General features: G+C 40.8%; 1 protein-coding gene across 2 annotated transcripts in view; it reads left to right on the top strand.

Moving 5' to 3' along the window:
* The first annotated feature begins 5,711 nt into the window (after window positions 1-5,711).
* FER (FER tyrosine kinase) overlaps window positions 5,712-27,225 on the top strand; it is a 152,007-nt gene continuing 130,493 nt past the window's right edge. For both annotated transcript variants that reach the window (XM_053407624.1, XM_053407625.1), the window contains exons 1-5: window positions 5,712-5,816; window positions 15,472-15,567; window positions 16,610-16,876; window positions 18,917-19,090; window positions 19,516-19,615. In XM_053407624.1, coding sequence (XP_053263599.1) covers window positions 16,670-16,876; window positions 18,917-19,090; window positions 19,516-19,615 — 481 coding nt within the window. In that variant the 5' untranslated portion in view covers window positions 5,712-5,816; window positions 15,472-15,567; window positions 16,610-16,669. The remainder of the gene's footprint in view (window positions 5,817-15,471; window positions 15,568-16,609; window positions 16,877-18,916; window positions 19,091-19,515; window positions 19,616-27,225) is intronic.

A 27,225-nucleotide genomic window follows, 5' to 3' on the forward strand; every position in this document is an offset into this window, starting at 1 on the left:
CTTTTCACCATCTTGGAGGGGTGATAATGAGGTACTCTCTGCTTCTTACATTTATACTCCCCTTCCAGGCATGTAATTTTCTTCAAAAGTTGATATTGTTCTCATACCAAGCTGCTCTTTCCAATAATGCAATGCAAAGCAGCGAACTGCCCCACCCCCCAAACTAGAACAAGTTTTCTTACAAAGGGATTAATTCCACGCAGCAGCTATGGCGACTTGAGTTTGGGAATTGAAGACAATGAAGTGGAAAGAGGGAGAGAAAAGAGAGAGAAGTAGTCAAGGGCAGAAAGGATTCACAATTACAAAACAATGTTGAAGTAATATGGAGATGAGTAAAAAGAAAACCAACCTTGATTCATTGATTGTACCGAGCAGAAAAAGGCATATTTATATTATAAATATCATTATTTTATAATTATATTCTTGTGTAGCAGCCCTATTATTCTAACTTAAAATGTCGAAGTGATGCTTCAAGACTGATTGCAGTATCAAAAAATGCTGATTTTATTTGGACAATTTGAGTAGTTGATGACACTTCCAGATTGCAAGAGTCTGTTGTTGTTGTTGTTGTTTACTGTTCTTAATGAAAAAACACCTCAGTGACAGACATTTAACCAATGGCTTCGCGTCCTAGTCAAACACATAAATGTTTATATGGTTGAATTTATAGTTGGATGTCACCTTGATAATTATATGGAAAACAGTATATAACCCTTTTAATGAATAAATGAAGAGGTGATGATGGAATAGTACCGCCATTTTTGTCCACTGTGTGCTCATTCATTGCCTGTGTTTTACTATCTGAATAAACAGCATTTGCAGGTTTGTGGATCACCACACAAGCCTTTGCAGCTTTCTGACTCGGATGCTGATTGTGGGAAGGGAAATAATGAACATCCCTGGATCATGGCTGACTGTGATTGGGAATAAGGGAGAGCAAGCTGTTTGTCACAAGAGGGAAAGATTGTTGATAAGTAAAAAAAAGTTTCCAAAAGAAAAGGATGTGGGAAGAAGGAAGACGAAATCAAAACAGATTTTTGTTGCGATGGAAGCCTTATGGCAAAATAAGCTACAAACATCGATAAAGAAAAACACATTTATTAAACTGGTTATATTCAACAATGGGCCCTGTATTATGTTAAGGGCTGCTGGGAATTATGTCGCTGTGAGGGGTAAACTATAATGCCCAGAATTCTTCGAGAAAAGAATGTGCTTCAAATGTGCTTTAAAGGTAGTGTGTGTGTACAGCCGAAGATATTACTGTTTGATGTACTGTTTCTCAAACCAATTGGAGCCCGTAAGCCATTCCTAATTCAGCCTGTGTATGAGCACATTGTCAGTCCTGACACATTTAATTTTTTTTTGCTTACTTGTGAGTCTCACTTTTTCTTTTTGTTAGTTAAACATTTAGCAGTTCTACCGCAAATCATCTGCAATCAGGAGATCTCAATTTTACCTTTTGCCTGCTCTGCATTAGACGATATCAAAATCTTATATGCAAGTGGCGGTGCTGTAACATTCATTTTTAAACTCATTACACTAGCCCAGAATATAGCACTAGACTTCCCAAGATTCAAAAGCAATAACAGATGCAGTGAATCTGTGTAATCAACAACTTTCTATGTAATGTTTCTCTCTGCCTGAGGCCCCTGATTATAATGATTTCTCATTTGTGACAGGTTTCCATGCTCCTATTGTCACATATATTTATTCGCAGTAGCTCAAGGGATATTAGAAACATTTATACTTATTATGAAAGTGACACACAAAAGATTGGAGACATCAGATCAGTTTAGTTATCTTGGAAGATATTCCTTGGGTATGCTACTAATCTCTGGAATTTTGTCATATAATCACCACAACCAGGATATCCTCTGGTCTTGGTATGCAAAAACTCTACACCATTCTGCTACACTTGGTCCTAATCCTGAAAATGTGCCCCCCCTTTAAAGTCATTATTAAGATAACTCTTATACAGCCATTATGTGAGATGAGGTGTAGTTCTGCAGATGGTAGACTACCATTATGTGCCAAATGCAGGGTTTCTCTTCAAGACTAACTATTTTGCAATAAAACAAAAATAAAATAAAATGTGGGGAAACCAGTAATTAAACCTTCCCATGGTGATCAGGAGCACTTCATCACTAATGCCATATTGAGGAGAAATCAGAAGGAGGAAGCTTCTCATTAAAATTGTAGGGGACCTTTGCTGAAGATAAAGGTCCTGAGTAAACATTATACAATAAACTTTATCATGGGGATGAGCACTGTCAGAGAATATATAGTATTATAATGTGCTGCTTCATGGGGGTGGAAGCAACCTGGGACGGAATGGTTTTGAGTGGGTAGATAAGATTTGGGGAGCACCAACTGCTAGTGTTAATAAAATGTTCACAGCTTGAAACAGGATAGCTAAAGCAATTATAAGGCTGGTCCTGTAAAGACATGTACAGTTATTTTAACTTGCACAACACGCTTTTTACATAGCGAACCATTTTTGGCAGCACTATTAAAACCCATTGCCAAGCTCCACAGGATTTAGTACTATTATAACAACTGTATTAAGAATTTATGGAACCAAGATGAATATCCTGGCCTGCTACTGGAAATTTGAAATAGATATATAAAGGGACAATGGGAACTTCCACAGCCCAGTATTTCCAACACGCATATGCTCTGAGTGCCTTGGCAGAAAGGCACTGTATAAATGCAATTAGTAGTAGTAGTAAAATCATTTTGCTTGCTCTTTGCTAGTGTGTTGCCCTAGCCCAGGCCAAGGGTGCCCAAACTTTTTCCAAAGAGGGCCAAATTTGATGAAGTGAACATGTGTGAGGGCCAACCAAAGTTGTTGAGTTTTTTGTAGGATTGAAGTTGCTGAGCTTTTTTTAGGATTTTACCCCAAGACATATACTGCCACGGGGGCTGGATTAAATTGATCAGCTTTGGACATGCCGGCCCTAGCCTGACTGTTGGTTATTAGCTGTAAAAATAGCTCATTTTTTAGAATTACTCTTTATTTCACAAATTTTCTGGTTAACAATTACGAGCAGTTGCATGCATAAGAGCAACATGTAACCAACAACAATGAAACTGTCCCACATAATACAAAAGACAAGCTACTACATATATAATCAAAGGGCATTAGATGCAGATTCTGGTAAAGGCTTTTCACTTCTCCTGGCTGCTATTCTAGGAACAGACAAATGCTTAGGTAGGTATGGCCAGAAAGATTTGAAAGGATCTGGAGGACAAACTTTTTTGACCAGTAACATTTCATAGGAACGTTTGCCATACAATATCAAATTTATCTATCTTAGTTTTACTCCGTAATACACCATGATGCTGAGTTAGTTTTTCAGCCAAGGCAATACACCCTATTATTATCCACCAGCTTTGTTCTGTAAATGGAAAGGCATATTTCCAATGTTGAGCTATCTCCAATCTTGCAGCTTCAAGGAAAGAATTGTATGAGCCTATGAATGAAGTCGGGAAAGAGGCAAATTAAAGCAAAGCCCAGATCTGGGTAGGCAATTTGATCAATAATTTTTGTCATCTTCTGAAAAATCCTGAGCCAAAAAGTTTGCACTACAGGACAAAACACCACATAGGAAAGAATGTACTAATTTGTCCACAACCCCTCTAACACCATGTGGACAAGTTATCATTTATACACCCCAGCTCCACTGGTGTAACATCCAGGGGGGTGGCCCATCTCCTTTTGCTTCTCCTGGAGAGAAACAGGAAGGTGTTCCCTGTGAGATCCTGGCTGGATCTAGACATGCCAAAGAAGTGATTCAGTTAAATGGCTTGTAAACTCATACAGGGAAATCCGGTACGGAAAGACAGGACTCCACAGCGCCAACTGGTGTCACAGTGTTATATTGCATACACAATGCATATACAACACTTTTGCTTTACCAATCTAGCTGAGTCCTCTGTGGGGGCTTTTATGACATTCTGCGGGGCTCTCACAAGATCTTGCCTGCACCCGCTTCTCTGGTGGCACTAGGGGTCGTTCCTATAGAGGTGCCCCTTGGCTTCTGCTTCTGAGGGAGCTGTCTCAGTCTGCCTCATTGATGGCCGGCCAGTACCATCTAAATGTCAACTTTGCTTCCCTCAACTGCGTTGATAAAAGATTTCAAAGGCATCTTTAACCATATGGTTGCCTATACTGATTCATCTGCTATGGCTCAAGTCCTATGCTATGCACAAACCATTAGACACATCATGGGATATGGATAATAAGTGTGCCTTAAGGCTACATGTGTACCATATTTCAACTTAATGAGTTTATTCTATTTTATGTTGCCAGGTATGAAGGGAAGTAAAATAAACAATATTCAGATCCACAAGTGGAAGGACATTTACAGTAACCAGTGTATTAAAATGCTTGAAAGTATAATGTGGGAAGTGATATACATACCCTTTAAAAAACAGAGATATGTTCTACCCATTCCAGTTTGAGTGAAAAGGGCTGTCTCCTGTGGTTTTTTCTTCTCTCCCAAGATCAGGCACAGTTCTCCTAGCCACTTTGTAATAAGAGATCATCTAACAGTCTCATCTTTGAAGGCCCTCTTTACTTAATAGTTATTTTTTAAATTAAGCCCTTTCAAAAACTTTATTCTATGCTAATCATTTGGGCATTTTACCTTACTCAGAAGGATATGTTAAAATGCTCCAGGGATATTGTATAATAGCAATTTGGTTGTTCCAGCTTTGCCATGAAACTTTTTATTATAGTTCACTCATATCTGTAACTTGAACTACCTTTGAAACCCCTCGGACGTGTGTTCAGAAGCAAGTCCCACTGTGTTCAATGGAGCTTAATCCTGTATGTGTGTGCATATGCAGAATCAAGTATACCCTTAAGCAGGATGAGTGAACACCTTTTACAGGAAGCGCAAGGATTTCTAGTCCACAGAAAACGCCTATAACACAACACAACCCACAACGTAAAGGTGTTGTTTTATTGCTGATCACTGTTCAAACAAGAGAATCCAGTGCTTGATTGATACCGGTTAGGTGACACAACTCTTCCTCAGCGGCAACCCCAGGACGCCAGCCTGTGCGCGCAGACCCGGGAGTGCCCGCACTGAACTGAGTGCAAACACGTTCGTCGGAACGGGCTGCACGTGAACACGGGAGGAGCAGCGCGATCGTTCCTGCGTTCGTGTACACGACACCCGAGCGGGCTTACTCTGCACTTCGGCAGCCTTGTATAGGGTAGGGAGGCTTTTTATGTTTGACCATGTTTTTATACATGTTGGAAGCCGCCCAGAGTGGATAATAATAATAATAATAATAATAATAATAATAATAATAATAATAATAATAATATCAGTCTCCAGCTGGGATTCTTCCCAAGCAAGTAAGCCGCCCAAGCGAAACTAAGGGCGGGCCCAGCTGCCGGCGGCGCGTATCGAGACCGGGCTCGGCCGCAGGAAAGCGACGGGCATCCCCGCCGGCTTCTTTCCAGCCAGGACTCGATCCCCGCTCTGCTCCCTCCCTGAGAGGAAGTCGACGCTTTCCCCACCCCGACGCCTCACGTCTTCAGCCGTCACGGCGCGAGGGCGGGGTTTGAGAAGCAGCGGCTCTTTCCTCGCCTCTCTCCGATTGGCTGGCGCGGCTCTAGGCCCATTTCGGATCGCGCGCGAGAGCGTCGGGGTTGGCTGGCCGGCGGCAGCTGGGTCACCGGTCTCCGATTGGCTGCCCGCGGGGTGGGCAAAGCGGGCGCGGGATTGGCCCGGGCGCGCCGTCACGTGAGCCAGGCGGGGCCGGCGACGGGCGTATTGTGGTGGAGGGGCTCCGCTTGTCAGGTAGGTGGAAGATGATGATGGGGATGAGGAGAAGAAGGAGAATAAGAATAAGGGGAATAAGAATAGCAGCAGTGGCGGCGGCGGCGGGTGCGCGCGCGGGGCCGGGGCCGCCTGTCCTTCGGGTGGGGCTGGTGCTCTGGCTGCGGCCGGCGGGTGGCAGGGGCCTGAGGCGAGGGGACTGGAGCCGGGGTCGTGAGGGGGTGCCTAGGCCTGAGGTGGGGGGGCGCTTTCAAAAGGGCGACAGGGAGGAAGCAAGGAGGACGTGGTGGTGTTGCTCCTCCTTTTCCTTGGGCTCGTTTGTTTTGGGAGCTTGGGGGGCGGGTCCCTCGTAGGTGCCTCACCCGCCTCCGCGCAGCTGCAGACAGTTCCGGGGGCGCGCGGGGCGTGTTTCTCTCAGGCACCCCACGTTCCTCCGCGGGTGGGTTTCGTTCTTCCTTTGCCTCGCCTTCTGGTGGGGCGCCTGACCCCTGGGCGAAGGAAGTGCCGGGAACAATGAAGCTCCGGGGTTGGGTTTCCAGGCTGTCAGCGGCCGCAGGAGGAGGGGCGGAGCCGGCGACAGGGGGGGGGGCAGCAGCCCTGTGGGGCAGACTGGCACCTCAGACTCGGGGGTGGAGGAGGCGCGACCCACTCCCCCCACCCACCCGCCGGGCCTGACTAGTGCTCTCTGCTATGGGTCATGCAAAGGGCAGCACCCTCTCCTCCTGCGGCGGCTGCAAGAAAGAGCACCGGGAAGTGCCCGCTTGGCATTTGAGTGGGCCTTTTCTCTCTCTTGCCAGAGTGAACAAGTGAAGGCATAGTGGGTAGAATTGGTGGGCTTGAATTGCAAGAAGGTAGAGCTGGGCCTTGCAAGAGCAGCAGCTTCTTCTGCTCATTTGCTTATGCTCTGTAATGTGGAGGCCTGAAAGATTCCTTTCCCTTCTTGCTTTCTCGTAATAGCTGACCTTAGAAAGGAAAGCGGAGATGTGAAAGTGAGTAGTGTTTAGCCCATTAAAGGCAGTGCTGTTAGGCATCTGAGTAGAGGTGGTGGTCATTTCCATTTACTAGCTCTGGGTAGCCCTTCCTGTGCCTATTTGCCACTGCTCTGTCACCCAAACAGTAAGAACCAGTGAGTGATCTGGAGCAGCAGTCCATCTTACCTGCTGTGCTACTAGTTGGGGATGGAAGCAATCGGGCAGTGGTAGTAATTTCTTCCCTTCTTTTGCTTTGTGTTCTTCCCCTGCGCTTAGTCCTTTCTGCACTACCTGAAGGGAATGCACAGAAATGTGAGAGGAGCAACTGCTACGTGCTTCTACCTGCTTTTTCCCTAGGGATCATTCAGCCTGTCTGAGAGACATCTGAGTGAGCAGAACCTGCTGCTGTCCCTACTCAGTTGCCTTTTAGCATTACTCTAGGCCCTCTGCACAATCTCTGCTGTTGAACCACCAAGAATGAGGACACAGGTGACTAAAAGGGTGAGGCAGTTGATTCTTGTGTAGTCTCTGCCTACTTGTGCTTTTCTGCTAGGGGCTGTGGTGGTATAGATTAACACAAATGCAAGTGGGTTGTGGTGGCCCTACTGTCTCTGGGCAGTTCTGTATAGCCCCTGTCCCGTCCCCCCAAATGTTTCCCTTAGAGCAGGCATGGCCAGACTTGGTCCAACAGCTGTTTTGGGACTACAGTTCCCATTATCCCTGACCAATGGTCCTGTTAGCTAGGGATGATGGGAGTTGTAGTCCCAAAACATCTGGAGGGCCAAGTTTGGCCATGCCTGCCTTGGAGAGTGCATGTAACCTGTGCCTACTAGTTAGCTTTCTCTCTCTTGATGGCATAGCTTTGAGGATTGTGCTGGCTAGTGGGTGAGCAGGTGGGAGGGGGTCTCCAAAGTGTGTGTTGCTTAAGGGCTGCCCAGAACTTGGGATGGAACCTGAGAAGGGGTTAAGAGTAATTCCCTAAGTAGCGAAGTGGTTGGGACTGGCAGGTAGGACTCTAAGGCACTTTTCGGGTTACTTGGCCTTCCACCCATTAATGAACACTTACCCCTGTTTTCCGTATGGACTATGGGATTCCTAAGCGTGCTTACCTCCTTCCAGAGATGGTGACAGGGTTTCATCTATGTGAAAGATAAGGCTTCACTTCACTAGTCAAAATTTGGTGTGCTGAACAGAGGAACTCGGAGAGGTGGGCGGGGAGAGATGAAAATACATTTTCCTGGTTCTGTGATTCAATACTGTGAATATAATTACTTTTATTTTAGTTATTTATTAACTTTGTATACCACCCTTCATAGATCTCAGGGTGGTTCACAACATAAAAATACAATATAAAAAACACAAAATCCATAATAAAAATAAGAACAAAAACAAACCAATAATTTCTGCCTTCCACAACATGTTTTAAAGGGTGTTGGATGTTAATCAGCCAAAGGCTTGGTTGAAAGGAAACGTTTTCATCTGAACTCTAAAGGCATATAATGAAGGCATCAGCCGAACCTCTCTGTGGAGAGCTTTCCACAAATGGGAACCACTGAAGAGAAGTCCCATTCTTGTGTTACCAACCTCCGGGCCTCTTGTGGAGGAGCACATGAAGAAGGGCCTCAGAAGATGATCTCAGGGTTCGGTTAGGTTTCATATAGGGAGAGGTGGTCTGTGAGGTATTGCAGTCCTGAGCCAACTTTTGCTTGTACACAGTAGTGGAAGAGTGGAACTCTTACTCAGGCTTCTTAGAGCTATAGAAAGAGGCTGTTGAAGGTAATGTACTATTACACAAGGAGGTAGTAGAACACTTTATATATTTTTTATTTTTATTACTTATTCAATGTTAGCAGTGGTCCTGGCAGAAACAAGTTCCTTGTTTTGTGCTTGAATTTTATAATTTGGAGGAATGGGACCCATCTCTGGTAGGACTTACCAGTTGGATCTATTGGTTTTTAATGTAGTTTTCTTTTTTGGTAGTGTCACAGAAGACTAGTGGCACAAAGAAAACTAGTTAAGCAGGTAGAGTAGGTTTTTCATCTAGTTGCAATTTGATTTGTGCTTCAGTGCCTTTCTGTTGTTGTCTTCAGAGTGTTGTATGGAAACAATTTGAATCATAAATGATTCAAATAAAATATCAAGTGGTTAACTGCTGTGAAGAACATGTTGCTGTCAAAGCAATAAAATGTTTCAACTTGTTAAATGTGTTTTTTGCAGAGTGGGTTAAAATCAATGTTGGGTCACAGCTGTCTGAAACCCCTAAGAGCTGCTGCCAGTCAAACAAAACTAACTTCTAGGGACTGATGGTCCGACTTGTAAAGCTTCCTATGTTACCAATACTCCCCCCACATGGAATTCTCTCTGCACCTGGATATGTAAAAGAAAATGCCTTGATACATAAAAGTAAACCACAGAAAGCTTAACTCTGCTGATAAACTTGGGTTGGTCTGTCATTGCTTGTAACAGCAATATCAGTTGGTTGACTGCTTATCAGCTTATAAAAGAAATGCAGCCACCCAAAAAACAAAGTAGTCATTTCTGAATACTTGGGTGACTCCCTAGAAATGCAAACACGGGCCTTTGAAAACTGAAGTGAAAATACCTTTTAAAACAGTGGTGGAAAATTCGTGGTCTTTCAGATGTTTGACTACCACTGCTGTTGTTCCAGACCATTGGCCATGCTTGCTGGGCCTGATGGGAGTTTGAATCCAGCATCACCTGGAGGGCCACAGGTTCTTTCCCCTGCTCTAAATCAACCTGACAGATGGTGTTGAGATGCGGAAGCCAATATCACTAGTTGATGTCAATATTCTGTAATACATTTGCCACCATAGTCTATTCCAAAAGTCTTTATAATCAATTAAAAACCAGAATGATAATGTTAAGATGGAGTAAAAATCAGAGTCTCTGATTACTGAGTCCAAAGCATTAACCCTGGTCCTTAACATAATTTCCTGTTCCCATTTGCCATGAGGTTTGTTAGTTGTAAGTTTAGGTACATTTCAGCCACAGCTCTTTCCAAGGCTGTGGGGGTATGTAGGATATGAGGATGGGGGCACTATTGGATACCAAACCAAGAAACACCAGGACTTGTTTGATCAGAATGACAGTGAGATTGAACAGATTATTGACAAGAAAAGGAAGGCCTTTCAGATCTGGCAAAGAAATAGAAACTGTGCCACTAAGAAAAAAACCCTATGCCAACACTAGGGGTAAGGTTTAAAGAAGAACCCGAGAACTAAAGAACACCTGCTGGATAAAAAAAAAGCCCTCAAGAGATCCAGCACTTAGCTGACATTCAGTGTGCACAGAGTTTCTTTAAAGCCAAAAAGACCATCTCTGGGCCAATAAATCATGGCATACCCCCCCTTACGTTCAACAGACAGTACCACACTTTTAAAAGATAAAGAAGCTATTGCATTGTGCTGGAAAGAACATTACTAGCATTTCCTTAACTGTTAACTCCCCCGTGGACGCGGGTGGCGCTGTGGGTAAAACCTCAGTGCCTAGGACCTGCTGATCGTAAGGTCGGCGGTTCGAATCCCCGCGGCGGGGTGAGCTCCCATCGTTCAGTCCCAGCTCCTGCCCACCTAGCAGTTCGAAAGCACCCCTAAGTGCAAGTAGATAAATAGGTACCGCTTTATAGTGGGAAGGTAAACAGCGTTTCCGTGTGCGGCACTGGTGCTGGCTCGCCAGTTGCAGCTTCGTCACGCTGGCCATGTGACCCGGAAGTGTCTTCGGACGGCGCCGGCTCCCGGCCTCTTGAGATGAGCGCGCAACCCTAGAGTTGGTCACGACTGGCCTGTACAGGCAGGGGTACCTTAACTCCCCCGTAGCTGCTGAGGTCCTCACAAATTCTGCAAAAACAAATTAGAAATGAGCTTGCAGTATCTCCAGATCTGGGAGAGTTGTGTACAGCTATTAACCAAATGAAAAACAACAGAGCCAGCAGACCTGATGGGATACCTGCCGAAGTCTTCAAAGTGGGTGGAATTGAACTTAACCAACAGCTTCACAAACTCATTGAAAAAATCTGGGAGAGAGGGGTGATCCTAGCAGACTTTAGGGATATCAATCTCTTTTAAAAAGGTGATAGAACGGATTGTGGAAACTATCAAGGCAATTCTTTATTAGCCTTGTGACCTGCAAAATTCTTGCAAGGATCTTAGCAAACTTTCTCCTAACAATATCTGAGGCTACCCTTCCTGAATGGTTTTTGATGTCCTAGGGGGACAGTGGACATGATTTATACTGCTTGACAGCTTCAAGAAAAATGCAGAGAGGAAAACAAACCCCTGTATATAGCATTAATTGACCTGACTAAGGTCTTTGACACTGTAAAATATAATGCCCTGTGGACTATCCAGATAAATTTGTAAACATCCTTTGGCTTCTCCATGATAATATGACAGCAACAATCGCAGATTACAATGGATCTCAAAGTGAACTATTCACAGTGGGATCAGGTGTTAAATAGGGTTGTGTTCTCGCCCCAACTCTATATCTCCTTTGATTAGGTGACAACCAGGGTTTCTTTTCAGCCAAAACTCACAGGAACTGAGTTCTGGCACTTCTCAGGCAGACCGCATTGCTATTACACTGGTACCTCAGGATGCGAACAGGATCCGTTCCAGAGCTCCGTTCGCATCCTGAACATAACATAAGACGTGACAGTGCGTCTGCGTGGGTCGCGTTTTGCTGCTTCCGCGCATGCACATGACATCATTTTGACCGTCTGCACATGCACGAGTAGCAAAACCTGGAAGTAACGCGCTCCGTTACTTCCGGGTCGCCGCAGAGCGCAACCTGAACGCGCTCAACCTGAAGCGTATTTATCCCAAGGTATGACTGTATAAGAGAACAAGGGAGGTGTTCATGGTGAGCTCTGGCACCTCTTTTTCTAGCACTGGTTACAGTTAAACCTCATTTGTCAAATGTAATCAGTTCTGGAAGACTGTTTGACTTCTGAAAAGTTCGACAACTGAGGCGCGGCTTCCGATTGGTTGCAAGAGCTTCTTGCACTCAAGCAGAAGCCGTGTCGGACGTTCGTGTTGGACGTTCTGAAAAACATTTGAAAAACGGAGCATTTGCTTCCGGGTTTTTGGCGTTCAGGGGTCAAAACGTTTGAAAATGGAGCCGTTTGAGAACTGAGGTTTGACTGTACAACCAAAGGAATTGTATTTTCAATTGTAAATTCATATTCTTGCAAACTGCAGTCTGCAACTCCTCTTCCCTTTGTCTGGATTAAGCAGTGGCACTCTGTCTCCAGTAGATCAAGGCCCTTCACATTATAGCGTTCCAGTGGCTTATATCTTACCTCTGTGCTTGTGTGGGGAGCACTGACCCTGCAAACTATGGCAATAATGAGGGCCTTCAGTTGACTTCAATTAGCTGGGGTTTTTTTGCCCTGGGTAAAGTCTCCGGGTGAAGGCTCCCAGCCTGTGTGTGTGTACATAAATGTGCATATGGGATGCCAGACTGGGTCTTTGACCCAGGTGAAATAAAGCCTAGTTTCACCCCTGGTTTAATGTCTCTTTAGTCTCTGTGTCTGTAAAGATATCAGGCACATGATAGATCGGAAGATGGCAAAGCTTTCTGAGTGAAATTTCTCTTGTACTTTTGTGTAGATACCATGCATGGTTGCTTTATCCACTATTCCTCAACATCAGTTACATTATTTCCTACAAAATATGTAATGTTAAGCCTATGAGCTTGTTAGGACAGTTCAAGGTGCCCTTTGCTTCTCACATCATGGTTTGAAGTTGGTGTATATTCCCAGCTTTTGCTGAAGCAAGTAACTATAGTTTCCTGGTTTGAATGAAATGGGGAAGTTTTGGTTTAATGAGAGACTTCCTGGTTTAATTGTGGCTTGTGAGAAGGGAGGAGCGAAGGAACTGCATGCGCAGACAAAAGGTTATTTCATATCTCTGCTTCTAAGCTAAGGCTGTATCTGTACTATACATTTAAAGCATTATCATACCATTTCAAACAGTTGTGGTGTCTGCCAAAGACCTAAGGGAACGGTAGTTTGTTAAGGGTGCTGATTAGTTTAGTATCATCAGCAAACCAGGACACCTAACTTGTCCTATTGTTTATGAGCAAGTTAAAAAGCACAGGTCCCAATACTGATGCTTGTGGGACTCCACATTCTACATCCCTCCATTTGGAGATCTGCCCATTTATTCCTATTCTGTTTCCTGCTGCTTAACCAATTCTTGATCCACAGAGGACCTCTTCTCTATTTTAAACCATATTTTATTGATTTTCAAATATAGCTGAACTAAATAAACAATAACATTACCAACCCAACCTCGCTCCCCGAAGTAGAGATAGCATTAAAGAATCACACTTTGGAATCAACAGCTAAATTGATGCCATAAAACGAGAATAAATCAAACAAATGTATTATTCCACATTGCCTCTTATTTCATGGACCTCTCCTCTTATTTCATGACTTAGGTTTAGACAGGAATCTAGTGAGGTACCTTATCAAAAACTTTTTGCAAGTCTCAAGTATCCATCCCTATCCATATACATGTTGACACTTTCAAAGAACTCTAATAATGGGACTTTTATTTGATCACACAACCTTACAACATCTATATCCAGTAGATTGTTGATCTGTACAGTGCTGGGATAGTGCTCCATTATGCATTTGGATCATAAAAGGCCCAGTGACTCCACAACAGCAGGATAGAGGCTTGAATTGAAATGGGGTCTTCTACTCAGGGAATGCTCCTACTGAAAGGATCCATGCAAAGTCAGGATCCATGCCAAGTAGCCTATAAAAGCAATAGCAGGCAGTTTTTATAGACTATCATAGTTTGGCATTTCAAACTTCTGACTTAGTTGTTGAGGATGTAATAACGGTATTCTAGAGTACATTATGTATATTTATGGGTGCTTATGTTGACTGACTGCTACACCCAAATTGTGAACAAGAGAACAGTTATACCTATAGCATTTTTAATATATAAGATGATGCTTTATTAGTTAGCAGTTTATTCATGCTGCTTCATCTAGGAAAAATATGAGTGTCTAGAAGAGATTATGACAAGAAACCCTATGTTAGAACTTTAAATATAGGGCAGTTTATATTCATAGTGAAATCTGAATTATTAGAAACCAGGTTGCATAAAACTGAGACTAGAAGAGTGTGTTCTTGAGTATTGGCAAAAAATGGGCCTTTGCCCTTATCTGTCACTATAGTACTTAAAAAAATTAATTCATAATTTTGTAGAATTGTAGTAATCCACTGTTTTGATCATATGTAATAGGGGTTAATTTCTCCAATAATACTTGAAGTCTAATTGTTCAGACACTATTTTGTTTTATTATTTATTGAAGCAAACCTTTTCATTTGTTGCTGCCATTTCTGTTTTGTGCAGTTGCAAGTGGCAACTAAATCCATCTTTGTTGACATCAGGAAGAATGAAATGTTTTATTTGTTCTGGTTAATAATCACAATACTGTGTTATACAAAGTATTCTAACCATAAGAGGAATCTGGTGATCACAAAGAAGTTCAAATACTGGTAACCATAAAAACAATGCAATATCATGAGATGTTAAAACACGCAATTCTATTGTCAGTACAGATAAATGGGGTGATAGCCAATGAAGTCCAGATCTGCCACTGGAGGCTCAGGTAGCCTCAGTGGCTAGAAGTCCCCTTTGCCAACTGCAACTTTTTCTTTTAATCATATTGGACAATTGGGCATCATTAGCAAACTTGGCTATCTCACTCCTCAACCCAAGCTCTAAATCATTCAGGGAAGAGGCCAAAAAGGCACAGATCACAATACTGATCCTTGCAGGATTGTGCTTTTTATGTCCCTGCATTGAAAGAACCAGTTGTTTATTCCTACTCTCTCCGTTCTGTTTCTAAACCACTTACTGATTCATAAGAAGACCTCTTCTCTTGCTCCATGCCTGCTAAATTTACGTAGGAGTCTTTAGCAAAGGTACTTTTGTCATGGGTTATACAGATGGGGCACTTCCAAACACTGAAGAACCTGCTTTATACTGTTTGTGTTTCATCCCTGCTCAACACTGAGTCTGCTGAGAAATGTGGGGTTTTTTCTGCAAGTTTCAGGAATGTACATTTTGGATTTATATTGTTTGCTCTTTTTGTCTACTACGTATAGAATTCTGGCACAATGCTCAATGCCATTGACTTCAATATTTGACAGTCAGTTGTAAAGGATATGAACTATTATGGTCAGGGAGACAGAGCAACTGTGGTTTTTATGTACTTATATAGTTATATTGACAGAAACGGAAGCAAGTGAATTTCATGGGCCTTTGTTAACAGTGTGCAGATCTTTGTGATTATGAGGTTTTGCAAGCCAGTGGGAGTGTTACTATTTTACATTTTGGTCCCTGCAAGTGATCAGGCCAAAGAATACGCAGGTGTGTTGAGCAAAAAGCAAGGTTCCCTGGAGGAGCCAGAGGTATGTCAGTGAGCAGCAGCAAGTCTGGTAGAACAGAGGGAGGGTTTGGTGGCCTCAGCAACAGGATTCCCAATCTGATGAAAGTCGGCAAAGAACCTTATTGGAGTTGGTGTGAATGATCAGGCATAACCACTTGTATTTCTTTCTGCTGACATGAAGGCCTGATAGTGCAGTGTCTGCTACTTCAGGATTCATGAAGTTTCCTTTAGTGTTGTAGGCAAACTAGATCATACAATATTTTTGTTTTGTATAGACGGGATAACCGGAACAGGGAATTGAAAGTGCTGGACGAAGGACCACGGCACAAGTGTTGGAAAATAAATTTGTGGGAAGAAAACTTTTTTTAAAGGTATGTATCTTAAATTTTGTTCTCTTTCTGTTTGTGTCATTTTCATTCTTTTCTGGTATGTCCTATCTGGCACACTTACCAGCAGTTGTTAAAAATTAGAATTTCCCAGCAAATGCTTTGTGGTTATGTCTTAACTAGAACTCCTGTCTCATTTCACTTCAGCTTTTTCATTCATGCTGCTGATAGAGATATTTGTGCTTCCTTTCAAATGTATGCTTCCTCCTTTCTTCCTCCTTTCAGTGAGCTTTAAACTTCTTATAAACTATATGTAATAAATTGGGGCTGATATAATTGTGCACAAGTTTGTTGTTTTAAAAACAACAGCATGCAAATCCTAAATATTGGCAGGTAGCACATTGTGAGGAATATATTACTATGCAACTATGAAATTATTCTGAAAAAATGTTATTTATTAAATACTCTAATTTGAGAAGCAGTTTCTCATTAAGATTGAAAATATTCCAGCAATATAAATTGCAAAATTTTGTTGTCTGTTGTGATATGTTTTAAAGAAACATCTCTCAACATTTGATTTTTGCTAAGATGTGAGAAAGCTTGACCAGCTGGCATATTTGAATGCTACAAACTGTTTGGTTTCCCCATTCTTTGGGAATGGTCCATACTTTTAAGTCTGTAGTCTAAGAACATTATTGGTTCTGGCTGTCTTAACAGCCCAAAGACTTCTAAATGGCTCTGGAATAGTGTACTTGTGTTGTCCTCAAAGCCAACTGGACTCAGTGTATTGCTGATGACAAGTGGCTAACACAAAGCAATTTTGGGGCATTTGGTGACATTTTCCAGTCAGTCCATGTGTGTTTGTAGAAGGAGCTGGCAGGGATGGGTGATGGTTGTGGACTGGAGAAGACCTTATTTGATAATTTAAACACTTTCAAAATCACAAACTGCCTCTCTTCTAGAGTGTAGTTGAGCTTACTTCTTGTTTTAAGTGTCTTAGTGAGACACAGAATCATTGCCATGGAAATACAGCATTAATAGGTTCTGCTTTTTGACACCTTTCTCATTAGTCTTGTTCTGTCTACAGATGTGTTGACCAGAAGAATCTCTCACTAGTGGCCCTTGAAAATCTAGTGCCTTATAAAAGATGGGGTTTGGAAGTGACCTGAAGTATTCTCATGAAGCATTGGTAAAACTGCAAGATTGGGAATTACGGCTGCTAGAAACGGTGAAGAAATTTATGGCCATGAGAATAAAAAGTGACAAGGAATATGCATCCACTTTACAGAATCTTTGCAATCAGGTTGATAAAGAGAGTACTTCACAACTGGATTATGTTAGTAATGTATCTAAGGTAAGAAAAATGAGGACTTTGAATTGGTCACACTTTTGTGTATTTGATTTGCAAATAGTAAATTTTATAGCCAAGAGGTGTAATAATGTTTAAGGCTGCAGTCCTAATCATACTTATCTGGAGATAAGTACTATTGACTGGCTGGACTTATATAACCACCCTTAGGATTTCAATGTATGTTTGGGTGGTGTTAAACTAAAGGGGTTTTTTTTGGGGGGGGGGGAAATGTTTTTGGGTTGAGACTAATCAGGTTGGCAATCTCTGAGCTGAAGTCATATATATATTTCAGACTCTATGGATTGAAAGACGTTCATACTGCCTCTCCTAACAGACATCCTCACTGTAGCCCAGAACAATGGGTTTGCATTCTCTTGCTGTCAGTTGTCTCTCAGTCTCTGCTTTCCATATCTTTGGAAAATCATTACAGTGACTACTAGCCACGAGGGCTGTGCTCTGCCTCCACTGTCAGAGGCCATATATCTCTGAATATCAGTTGCTAGAAATCACAGGTGGGCAGTGTGTTGCTGCATTCATGTCCTGCTTATGGGACTTCCACCATCAGCTAGTTGGCCATTATGATGAATTAGATAGGATAGGCCATTAGCCTGATAAAGCAGACTGTTCTTACTTTATGTTTTTATGGCGTAGTCGGACCTCTCTGGTCTCTTCCATTTGCTGTGTCCTGTAGCTTTCCCCATCCTGTATTACATTTGCCATTTGCAAGAGTGGAGATTAATACCCCCCATCCTGACTTAACAGGATAAATTCACCTTTACCTTTTACATTACAGGATAAATGTTCTAAAAACAGTAGATATAACATGGTTTGCAGGTATGCTGTACCTACTGTGGCATTGATTGAATTATGTTGGTTTTGATACCTGTGTACTTGAGCTACTAACAGAGTAGGCTGGTTTATCTTGGCATCTGCTTGTGAACCATGTGGTCTTTTTCTAATTCAGATTCATCTTCTCAAGGCATTAATGAAATGCAGCTCACAAAAATGTAAAATGAAATAACATGTTAATAATATGCATTGGAATAAGAACTGCACATTGCTTTAGTTGAGTTTATTAGCAATATAAATCAGTTTAGTGGATAAATAGAAGTGCTTTTAGTTACACTCAAAGTTGAGCATTAGTAGTGTGGCTTCTTTTCCCTGTAAGAATGATAGTTTCATTATAATATCTCCTTTGCCTTTTCTGTTCAGCTACCTTTGGGGGTCTATTTGGAACATTAATGGCACTTGCTGCAGATTTTATTTATTATCACTTTTGCAATCTCTGTTCTTCAATTACAGTTTTATTAAATTAATAGATAAATCATTTTATGACCCAAAGATTCTTGGGAGGGAAAAAAGTTCTTATTTTCTATTCAAAACATGTATCAGGCCAATTTCAATTCAGGCTCTCAATTCTATTTCATAATAGTTTTATTCTGTAGTTTGAGGCTGCAGTCCTGTACCCATTTACCATAGAGTAATTCCTGTTGGACTCAGTAGGATATACATCCGAGTAAACATGCATAGAATTATGCTGTGAATGTAGGCTATTGTGTCCGCTGTCTTTTTCTAAATCTAAACTGTAATAATTTGCACTTCAAACTTTCCAGTTATTCATTTATTGCTACATTTCTGGCCCTCTTGTCTCTAGGAAGCTAAAGATAGCTTATATGGTTTACATCCCCCCCCCACTTTATCCTCACAACAACCCTGTGAGGTAGGTTAGGCTAAGAGACAGTGTCTGGCCCCACGGTCTGCAGGAATTCAGTAGCAAATATTTTCCTTTCAATGTGTTTATTTCCTGAAACTGGTAAGTGTTTGCAATATGACACCAATTTTGTGTATAATTGTATTGTCAGGTGACAGTTCTGTGTGTAGAATCCACAAATGCGTTCAGATGTTTTTATTCCTGCTGTACAGTTATCTTTATTGCTATGCATCTAGTACTACATACTACTGTAAAAAATAAATAATTCTAATCTCAGACAATTTTGTTTTTAAGACAATAACAAATAAGCTTTCATCTCTTGTTTTCTCAAGTCCTGGCTGCTCATTGTGCAGCAAACAGAACAGCTTAGCAAGATCATGAAAACGCATGCAGAAGACTTGAATGCTGGGCCATTACATAGACTTACCATGATGATCAAAGATAAGCAACAAATCAAGAAGAGTTACATAGGTGTTTACCAGCAAATTGAGGCAGAGATGTTCAAGGTATCTCATTCAATCATTATTCTGATTTTTTTAGAACAAATTTAGCAACCGAAATCACCCATCGCTGCTTTGTGATCAAAGGCATTGATGGATTTCTGAGAGAATGTCACCTTATATTGAGCACTTTTACTGGAATAGAATAATAATTTGAATTAAACAATATTTAAATAGTATCCTTGTGCCTTATTCTCTCAAAAATATAATCCAAGGGTCAGCTCAAGTGCTAGTCTGTTGAAGCAGCCCAAATACTTCTGCTTGGTAGTGCTCCACTTAAGGAATAGTAATGTTTGAGTGTGAATTGCTGTGTCTGATTGTGTAGGACAGGCTGTGCATCCTTTCAGCACATGGCTGAAACACCTTTTTTCTCTCCAAAGAGTGTCCTCACACATCTCCTCTTTATTTGTTTGTTTGTTTTTTCTTGCTAGGTTACAAAAACAGAATTGGAAAAATTAAAATCTACTTATAGACAATTAATTAAGGAAGTAAATTCTGCAAAAGAGAAGTATAAGGAAGCTCTGTCTAAAGGTAGGTTCTTAATGATAAATAGTGCTACCTTTTGTATCTGCTGTGACCCTTTCATGAAACACTCAATACAACATGTGTAATAAGACCTTAATAGAAACAGGAAAAATTAGTGGCTAAGTAATTGGCTAGATACGTAGTTGGAATCATCGTGGAATATAGCTGTATCCCATCCCACAGGCAATCCTAGACAGCCTCTCTTGTCCGTAGCAACTGTTTGAGCTTTTTCTACAGTCTCTTATATTTCAAATGTTGATCTGCACAACTCCTTAGCTGCACCTAAAAAAGAAATACAGTCCTTCTAAATTATGTGTTTAGCTTAATATATCTATGTAGAATTGCACTTACTATTATTGTATAAGTATCTTTCTGGTAACTTTCTATGTTTTTATGTTGGGAAAAAAATTGGAAAATTAAAAAGAAGACATAAACAAATCCTGTGGGTATTTCAACTTCGCACATTGACTTGATGCTGATCTCCAACTTGTGAATGCATAGTAACATAGAAAGTCTTACTCTGGAGTCTTATATTTGTGGGTGCCTATCAATGAAATGCTACATTGATCACAGGTCATTTGCCAGAAAACCCCATTCCCACAGTTTCCAATAAAAATTACCATGTTTGACACTTGCTCATGATACTTTGTATATATTGCTTCAGATGGATTTTATTTAATTTATGCTTTTAGAGAATACACTCATCCAAGTAACAAACATAATATTTTGTGTTTTAGCTAATATTATTTAAGGAAGCTGGCAAATGTTACATTGGTCACCTAGGAATTACCCATTACTACTTTATTCAAAAACAGAAATACAGCATGTCAACAAATAATCACAAGTATGAGTGTCTTTTGCAGAGTTATCTGAATCTTTTGATAAGGACACAAATCAGTGCATTTTAATGTTCAACTAATGTGCTTATCTTCCTAGGGATGTTGTACTGAAGGAGTGACTTTGAAAAAAGGGTTTTGAAGTAATGGTCTCAAGTAATTGTATTAACTTCCCAGTGTGGTGCTATAACCAGCATTTTTAATAAAGGCCTCAGAAGTACAAACAAGTGAAGTATTTAAATGATTAGTTTGGAATAATGTAGCAGTTATGACAGCAATACTTTAAACGTCTCTAGACCAATCACTTCTAACAGGATATTTTTGAAAGGGAAATGTCTTGATTATTCAGAAATTCATAAACATACTCTTCAAAGGAGTTACAGAAAGCTACTAAGTTGTAAGTAACATTTTTGTGGACACATTTTTGAAGTTGCAGCCTGTTTTGCCAAATATTCTTCAGTTGTTGTCTGTTGTTGTCTGCATTGAGCCAAAGCTAATATGTTGATCTGCTCACTTTCAGGAGCAGACTTTGCTAATTTCATGTGATGCAGTAACCTCTGGCAGCAGGAGTGGTTTAACATGATCTGACAGCAAGTTTCAAGAGTTTCCCCATTATGGTAGTAGCTTGTGAGGGGTGGGGTGGCAGAGGCATTGGCATGCTCCTGGGATCCTTGTCACAACAGGGATGAGGTGAGGAGGTGCCGGTGAGGATGGAGTTGCTCAGGGACAATGGTCCTGCAAGTGTGTGCACACCTGGGGCGCTGCCAGCATGAACCTTCAGCTCCTATGACCCCATCAATTCTTATGTCTTCAGGATCAAAGTTGGGGTCAAAATATAACAGATTGGATTCTTGTAATGGGCAGCAAACTGAATTAACCCTTTAACCAGAAGTTGAATGAACTGCTATCTAGTTATTTGCGAAATAGTTTTTGTAATAAATATATACTCTCTTCTGTGTTCTGCCCCATCTTAGGCATGGATAGCAGGAATCATAGAGCTCTTTACCTTGGGAGATCCTCTTGGTCCTTGTTCTTATCTGACGGCATTCTGCCATTACATGAAAATATTTTTGTTTTGACATGTTTCCCTCCCCATAGATATGGATTTATTTTGCAGGCTGCTTTCCTTTTGTGTAGGGATGAGGGGCCTGTGTGTGTGTGTGTTGGTTTTTTTTAATATACTTCAAGTTTAATGTTGCCCCCTTGAGTTCAGGTTTTGAACTAGAAAATCAGGATACAAATAAATAGGCTTGGATGTTGAATGCTAGCTAAATGGCATTTGAACATTTACCAACAGTAAAAATAGATTCTGCCTGTATCTGGTTTCCATTAGAACCTAACATCTTTTGGGGACAAGTGCAAAATTTAGAAGAATTAGGCTGCAACCCTACACCCACTTATCTGGGAACAAATCCCATTGAATTCAGTAGGATGTATTGCTGAGTAGACATGTATAGGATTGCCCTTGTTAGGAAGGCAGAAACAGGAACTAGAATAAACAGTACTCCAGACTTGCAGTTCCACTGATTACATTCTAATGTCACAGCAAGCCACAATGAATGGTTTAGCATGAATGTGCAGATTGCTCCCACTTCACTCCAAACCTCAACTCTTGGCTTATAGTTGCATCTGAACTGGGATTGTGGTTTGTTTTACTCCAAACAAACCATGATCAGAAAGTTTGTTCTTGGCTTACCAATCCTAGTTTGCTTGAGTGAAACGAACCACGATAATCCAGTTTGGGTGCAATGCTAAGCTGAGGATTGTGGTTTGCTGCTCCAGTGCGCCAGTTCACTAGTGAGGAGGAGCAAAACAGGAGTCATCTGGTTTACTGTGGCTTGTGAGCACACCCATTGTGTTTGTAACTTGGAAAGTTTAACATCATGTTCTTTCTGTTTTTCTGTCTATGACAGGCTTTACTTGGTATTGGTTCAATGTGCAAGCTTCTTCAACAAATTAACTTGCCCTCCTACTATTGTGGTATGAATCTGCAACTTGCATACATGGGTTAGTGTTTTAATGGGCAAGTGGTGGCAAAATCAGAACAAAACCCAGAAATTATCCATCAAAACAAACTGCCAAAAAAGAGACCACGTCTCAGGATGCTGATAAATATTTATTGGTAGCCCAGCACATTTCATTCAAAAGGCCTTGACTAAGAGTGTTATGCACTATTGAAAATATTTTCAATAACTCAAAGCAGTAACTAAAATGATAATCTCCAGAAATCTCTGCAGGTATATAAAGCCCCTGAAAAAGACCCTTTCGGCTGAACTGTGATGGGTTATCTGTAAATACCTATCAGCATCCTGAGACTTGGTCTCCCTTTTGGCAGTGGGGGGAAATACACAAACGCAAAGCCCCTCAGATGGGAAATGAAATTGGCTTTCAGTAGGTGCATTGCACACTCTTTGTGTGGTTGTTCACAAGCTTGATAGCTAGAACAGTTTTACAAGCATTCTTTCTTGTACAAATTGAACTTGTGTTCTTGTACAAATTGAACTTGTGTAATGGAATTCTATAATGGTCTTTGTGGCCTGACATACTGCACACAACCTTGTACTATATTAAACATTAGCAACAGGTGATGGCAATAGTTATAATTGGAACATTTTGTGAAACCATTTTACAGCAAAAGAGGAATCTCTTACTTTCTTCATCTTTTATTGAAAAATAGAACATGTGTGCACCTGTCTTTAGCTTTGTTACAAAAATAAAAAAGAAGTAAAACTGCAGCACTTAGAACACTGAAGCTGACAATAAACATGCTCTTCGCTGTACTCATTGTACTTCAGTCCAGTTCTGACATACAAAGGGAATACAAAGCCATCCCTGTTTTAAAACATTTTATATCCTGCATATTTTGGCCCTTCAGCTGGTTTTCAATAAAAAGTGCAGCAGGTTGGACAAATAATGGTCTTAATTTTTCTTGCAGGTTTTGTCCACAGTGTGTGATATTGTTGCATGCCACCACGTGGACCTTGCACAGCACAGAGTGTGTGGAATTTTGGAAAAGAAAACAGAGTGCATGGTATTGGCAGAGCACACTGATGCTCTTATGGTATGAGTGGCATTGAGTGTGGCTTGAGCCTTTGCCAGGCTTCTCAGGTTAAGGTGGAGCTAGGAAGGTTGCTTTATGATTCTTGAGGTTTATGTCAGCCTGGCTGTCTGACACTCAGTCTTGAGCATTATCTATTTCTTGTTTGGCCTGCCTACAGTGCTGCTAATATCCTCTCCACATTTAGATGTGACATTAAGCACTGGATTGTTTGCTTTCGCTTACCTTAGCATCCGGAGTGTGAGTGAGATCTGAGTGGCACAAGGAGGGAAGGAATTAAGTTATTTGGGCTTGATCCAATCCTCATATGGTTTGTGTCCTCCCCTCCACCCTACATTAGTCCTCTTTTCACCATTCATCCAGGAAAACAGTAATAGAAATGGTATATACACAGTCTGGAACTCAGAAGGTGGTTCAAGAAGATCAGTAAAATAACTGCAGGAAGGAGAGCAAAATAACTGCTGGATTTAGTTTTAAATTATCAATATGCATATAAAGTGGATATGTCTGAACTTAAACCGTAACAGACTGGAAATTTAATCCAATTTATTGACTTAAGGAAGATTTTAGTTATTTCCTCCCTGGTTTTAATTGAGGCCAAGGCATTCTTGTAATTTTTTAAAATGCTGAAGTTTAGGTGTAGAGAAAAGTGACAGATGTTCTCATGTAATATAAAGATTAATTTTAATGTCCAATTAATGAGATTCTTTTTAATATGGCACAGTCAAGACTAATTTGCAAGCTGACCAAAAATATTTTGCAAGCAGAATTTGTTCCTCTCTTTGATCCAGTTGAAATGTTACTTAAAAATAAATGTGGGCATTGGAAGTGCAACTGTACAAGACATTCAAAGGAATACTAAGTAGTATCTTCTAGGATATTCATATAAAATTGCTTGCTTAGTTCAATAAGGGTACTTTAAAGAAAAGTATTTCTTCTGAGATATATATATCTGATTACCCCCCTTTCTATTTTATGAAGTGGAAATAATTTTGTCCAATTTAGATAAATATTTATGCTGCATAGATAAATTTTTGTGTGTGCACACGTATTCTTGTTCCTCTTATGTTGGAGGATTTATACCAGTGCTGCAACTTATATGGACATGGCTGCTTCTGTTTGCATAGTGGAAAAATCAGCATATGCAGTTCCCAGAAGTGAGTTGCAGTGCCAGAATTTAGTCCATTATTTCTGAACTTTACAAAACTATCCCCTTTGTAAAATCACTTTTGCTTGTGACTAGTCTTCATACTTAGTTGCCCCTGTAGCTAGTCTTGGTTTATTTTGTGGCATTTGCCCCTCATCACTTTCATTACTTTCTCAGTATTGCTCCTGCATTTTTGTGGGAGTATTGCCTCTTTTCCAAATGTGCCAGCTGTTTGAATTACGCATACCTGAGCATATCTGTGCTACAAATCTAAACTAGTTTCTATCTTGTTCTTAAGTAATGACTTCTATCTGAAGGACTCAGGAAATTACTGTAATTCTTTGTAGAGGCTGGTGCTCCTTGACCCCTACACTCTCAGAAAGCCAGGACTATCAAACCACTTTTCTATCTAATTATGTAGTGTAGGTGTACTTGGGTATATAATTAGGTTTAGACCTTTCCCTGCATCCACAAATGAGATGTTATCTCTCCAGGTTCAACAATATGGTCAGATGATTGATTATCTTGTATTGTTGAAAACTTGTTCGCAGCATAATTAAATAAACTCTGCTAGAAACGTGGGTTTATGCTGATAATAGTCTATGCACATCCAATTCTGAAAATATATTTTGAGGGATCCTCATGTATATGGCATTTAAATGCCTTTTAAGCCATTTAAAAAGCAGAAGGCAAAACTACTTTGAGGGCAAAATGGAGACGAATGTAAACCTTTCTGGTTTTTTTTTAATACTTCTGAGATTGTACAAATAACATTATTTGCGATGGTGTCATAACAGTTGCCTCACAAATGACAATACAGTTAGTGGAGCCATATCATTGCTGAACATTGTGAGAAGGCATGTTCAAATGTTAAGGTGTATCTTCCAGGCTGCAGTTTTCAAACTATGGGGTAAGCTCTGTGTGTGTGTGTGTGTGTGTGTGTGTGTGTGTGCGCAGGGGACAGGACAAAAGACAACACTTATGGGTACATGGTTGCAAAATCCAAGTAGGGAATGGATCATGTACCATTATACTCAGATGTATTTTCTTCAGTATCAAAATTGCTGTGGTCATTGTAGAAGCCGCAGAGGCAGGAAGCATATGGGAGTTTCTAACCACAGCAGCTTCTCTCAGCTCCTGTCACCTTTTCAGTTCTCTGGTTTTAGGAAGTGTTCCGAGATGCCTATTGTTGTTCTCTTTTAACACTAGTATTAGATTAGTAGCCCAGTGTGCAGAGACTTGGCCACAAAACAGTGTGCTGTGTAAATGCAGCTGTATGTGAGGATTTTGCACAGATTCTGCACACTCACCTGCCCCTAGATATGTCTGCCAGCAGTTTGGGGTTTCCAGTAATTTTTGAACAGGGTCTGGAGTTCAAAGCTCTTCTGAAGGAGCTATTCATTCCATATAGACCTGCCTGGTGCCAAGTTCTACAAGGGAGGAGGCCCTGCTCTCAGTTTTGTGCAGTGTGAGGTTTGTGGGGCAGCAGGGCACAAGAAGACTTTGGTTGTATTGGTGGCAGATTGTGGAATGCTCTCCCCTCTGAGATGTATCTGGTCTTCTCACTGGATATGTTTTGACAACGGGTCATGAAACACATTTTGAATAGGCCCTTGGGGAGTGGAATTTTATATTGTTGGGATCACATGGTGAAGCATGTGAGAAACATGGCTGTAGAATTCCTGTCGTAAAATGCTCTGTGATGGGATTCCTCCAGTTTGACTCTACATTATATCCTATAATAGAGAATCCCTGCTGTGTCCCAGTAATCCATATTTAAGAAATATACATCAAAAAGCAGTCCTAGTTGGTCATTTATCTGTCAGAAGCGAACCCTTCTGATCTAAGGATGACCATCTGTCCTGAGTATGTTGCACTTTAATTGCTGTCATTTTATTTATTTTAGTTTGTTCTGAGATTTTAAACTTGGTAATTGGTGATTTTATCCTGATACCAGTCACTGACTGTAATAAAACGACTTACCGTACTTAGTTAAGAAGTATTTAGAATATATTATTGTATAAAGCAATTACAATTGTTTATGCTGTAATCCTTCGTACACTAACATTTATTTCAGTGTGTTATACCTATGAGTAAACCTGTAAAGGGTTGCATTATTTAACTACTTGCAATTGCTGTTTTGTATAGGGTAGAGAATCATGATTTATGTCATGGTTAACATTTGACAAAAACAATTAATTGAATGATGCCTCAGAATAAAAGCACTTTGAGATATGAATATATATTATGAGAATAAATGTTCAGGTAACTGCATTATGAGATTTTTCTAGCCCACTGCAAACTAAATGGAATAATACCTTACCCTTCATGAATGTGTAATTCATATTGTCAACTATAGAGCTGAGAACAAAATATGCAGGCAGTTCTGCTGCTGTATGAGAGAAAAAAATCAAAATAGGAACATAATATCCAATACAGTTGTTCCTCAAACTCGGTGTCAAAAAAGGGAAGAAAAGAAAGATAAAGAGTGTATAGTGTAAACTTTTTTGCAGTATATTATACCTTTAAAAATGGTGATTCAGAAAGCTCTAATTAGGGTAGCTCGCGCCCAGTT

The sequence above is a fragment of the Podarcis raffonei genome, chromosome 11 (genome assembly GCF_027172205.1).
Source record: "Podarcis raffonei isolate rPodRaf1 chromosome 11, rPodRaf1.pri, whole genome shotgun sequence".
Lineage (NCBI taxonomy): Eukaryota > Metazoa > Chordata > Lepidosauria > Squamata > Lacertidae > Podarcis > Podarcis raffonei.